Consider the following 1,809-nt stretch of genomic DNA (forward strand, 5'->3'; position numbering starts at 1 on the left):
CTGCTTTATTTTGAAAAGCACATTAATTTACAAAAAAGGCAGTTTGCAGTTTTAGTTAGCTAATGTTACTAGGATGTAGCATTTTCAGAAACTAATGTAACCCTAAGAACATTGGGCTAGATGTGGTCAGTAATTACTTGCCAGATTAATACAATACTATCAGCAAGTGGTCAGCCTGGATTCAGTGTGCACTGAAGGGGGCATTACAGACGCTGAAAGAATGATGAGGGGAGGAGTTTAGAGAAGGTGTGAGGATCAGTTATATTCTGCTCACATTGATGCCAGAGCTGCAGCTCTCTGCAGGTGTGTGAAGATGGAGACCCAGGACGAAGCAGAGCTCTGCTTTCCACAACTCTTCAACATCTCCTGCAAGAAGCCTAAAACATCTCTGTCTCAAGTTTTGCTCCCTTACGTTGTGGTGTTTTCAGTCTCTCTGCTAACTGTGGCTCTCAACCTTCTCGTCATTGTCTCAGTCTCCCACTTCAGGCAGAGATTTACTTTTTTAAACTTCTGCTGTGGCTTTACTACTACTACAACTCTACTACTAATTACGACTAAATTTAAATTAATTTATATCTTATGGGTAGACTATTATCGGACAATAATGTGCAACTCTAAAGATTCTATCCTCTACTACCCTTTCAACTGTCTACACTTTCGGATAGGACAGCTGCAATAATTTTGTTTGTTTAGATTGTTTTAGTATAGAAATAATGACTTCTTGATATTTCTCTCTCTTCTTTCAGACAGCTCCACACACCCACTAACATCCTCCTCCTCTCTCTGGCTGTCTCAGACTTTCTCATTGGTCTGTTGTTGATGCCAGCAAAAATCCTACGAGACACAGCTTGTTGGTTTCTTGGTCAACTCACATGTTCTCTGTATAGTTATATATGCTTCGTCATTACCTCTGCCTCAGTGGGCATTATGGTGCTGATATCAGTCGACCGCTATGTGGCTATTTGTGACCCTCTGCATTACCCCACCAGAATCACTGACAGAAGAGTGAAACTCTGCGTCTGTCTGTGTTGGCTCTGCTCGGTTTTTTACAACATACTATTTATAAAGGACGACCTGCTTCAACGAGAACGACATACTTCCTGTTATGGAGAATGTGTATTTGTCATAGACTACATTGTAGGAACCACTGACATTGTTTTAACTTTTATTGCTCCAGTTACTGTCATCGTATTTCTGTATATGAGAGTATTTGTGGTGGCTGTGTCTCAGGCCCGTGCCATGCGCTCTCATGTTACAGCTGTCACACTGCAGCTCTCAGTGACTCTAACAGCAAAGAAATCAGAGTTAAAAGCAGCCAGGACTCTGGGTGTTCTTGTTCTTGTGTTTCTATTATGTTTCTGCCCATATTACATTGTTTCATTTTTTGGATACGAGTTGCTCAATAGCTCATCTGCATCCATTGTGATCTATCTGTATTATTTTAACTCCTGTCTAAATCCTTTGATTTATGCTATGTTCTACCCCTGGTTTAGAAAAGCTGTGAAATTAGTTGTCACTCTACAGATACTTCAGCCAGGCTCCTGTGAGGTCAGCATACTGTAGAAGAAAGAGATCTTTCCAAAAAGATGTTTATGATAAAAACTGAACAACCAGCTGTTAAAACCCTTTCTGTCTCTTTAAGAGAACAAGGAGAATAATGTGTGTTGTTCACCTTATTAGGCATATTCTAAAAATTGGAAATTATTACATATCCGGGATATTTATGTTTATCCAGATCAATGACAGTTTCTGTAATCATCTTTGAAGTAATTCTGTATTTTTGTCTGATTCTGCAATTAAGACCACTAT

The 1,809-nt window shown here is 39.5% G+C and overlaps 1 protein-coding gene across 1 annotated transcript; it reads left to right on the forward strand.

The window, feature by feature from the left end:
- The first annotated feature begins 313 nt into the window (after nt 1-313).
- On the forward strand, nt 314-1,563 carry LOC146615793 (trace amine-associated receptor 13c-like). Its single transcript, XM_085373768.1, has 2 exons — nt 314-486; nt 747-1,563. Exons 1-2 carry the CDS (start codon nt 314-316, stop codon nt 1,561-1,563), a joined length of 990 nt encoding a protein of 329 aa, XP_085229894.1.
- Nucleotides 1,564-1,809: the final 246 nt, after the last annotated feature.

The sequence above is a fragment of the Diplotaxodon limnothrissa genome, linkage group LG16 (genome assembly GCF_057381915.1).
Source record: "Diplotaxodon limnothrissa isolate DT_005_m linkage group LG16, D_limnothrissa_male_GT1.1, whole genome shotgun sequence".
NCBI lineage: Eukaryota > Metazoa > Chordata > Actinopteri > Cichliformes > Cichlidae > Diplotaxodon > Diplotaxodon limnothrissa.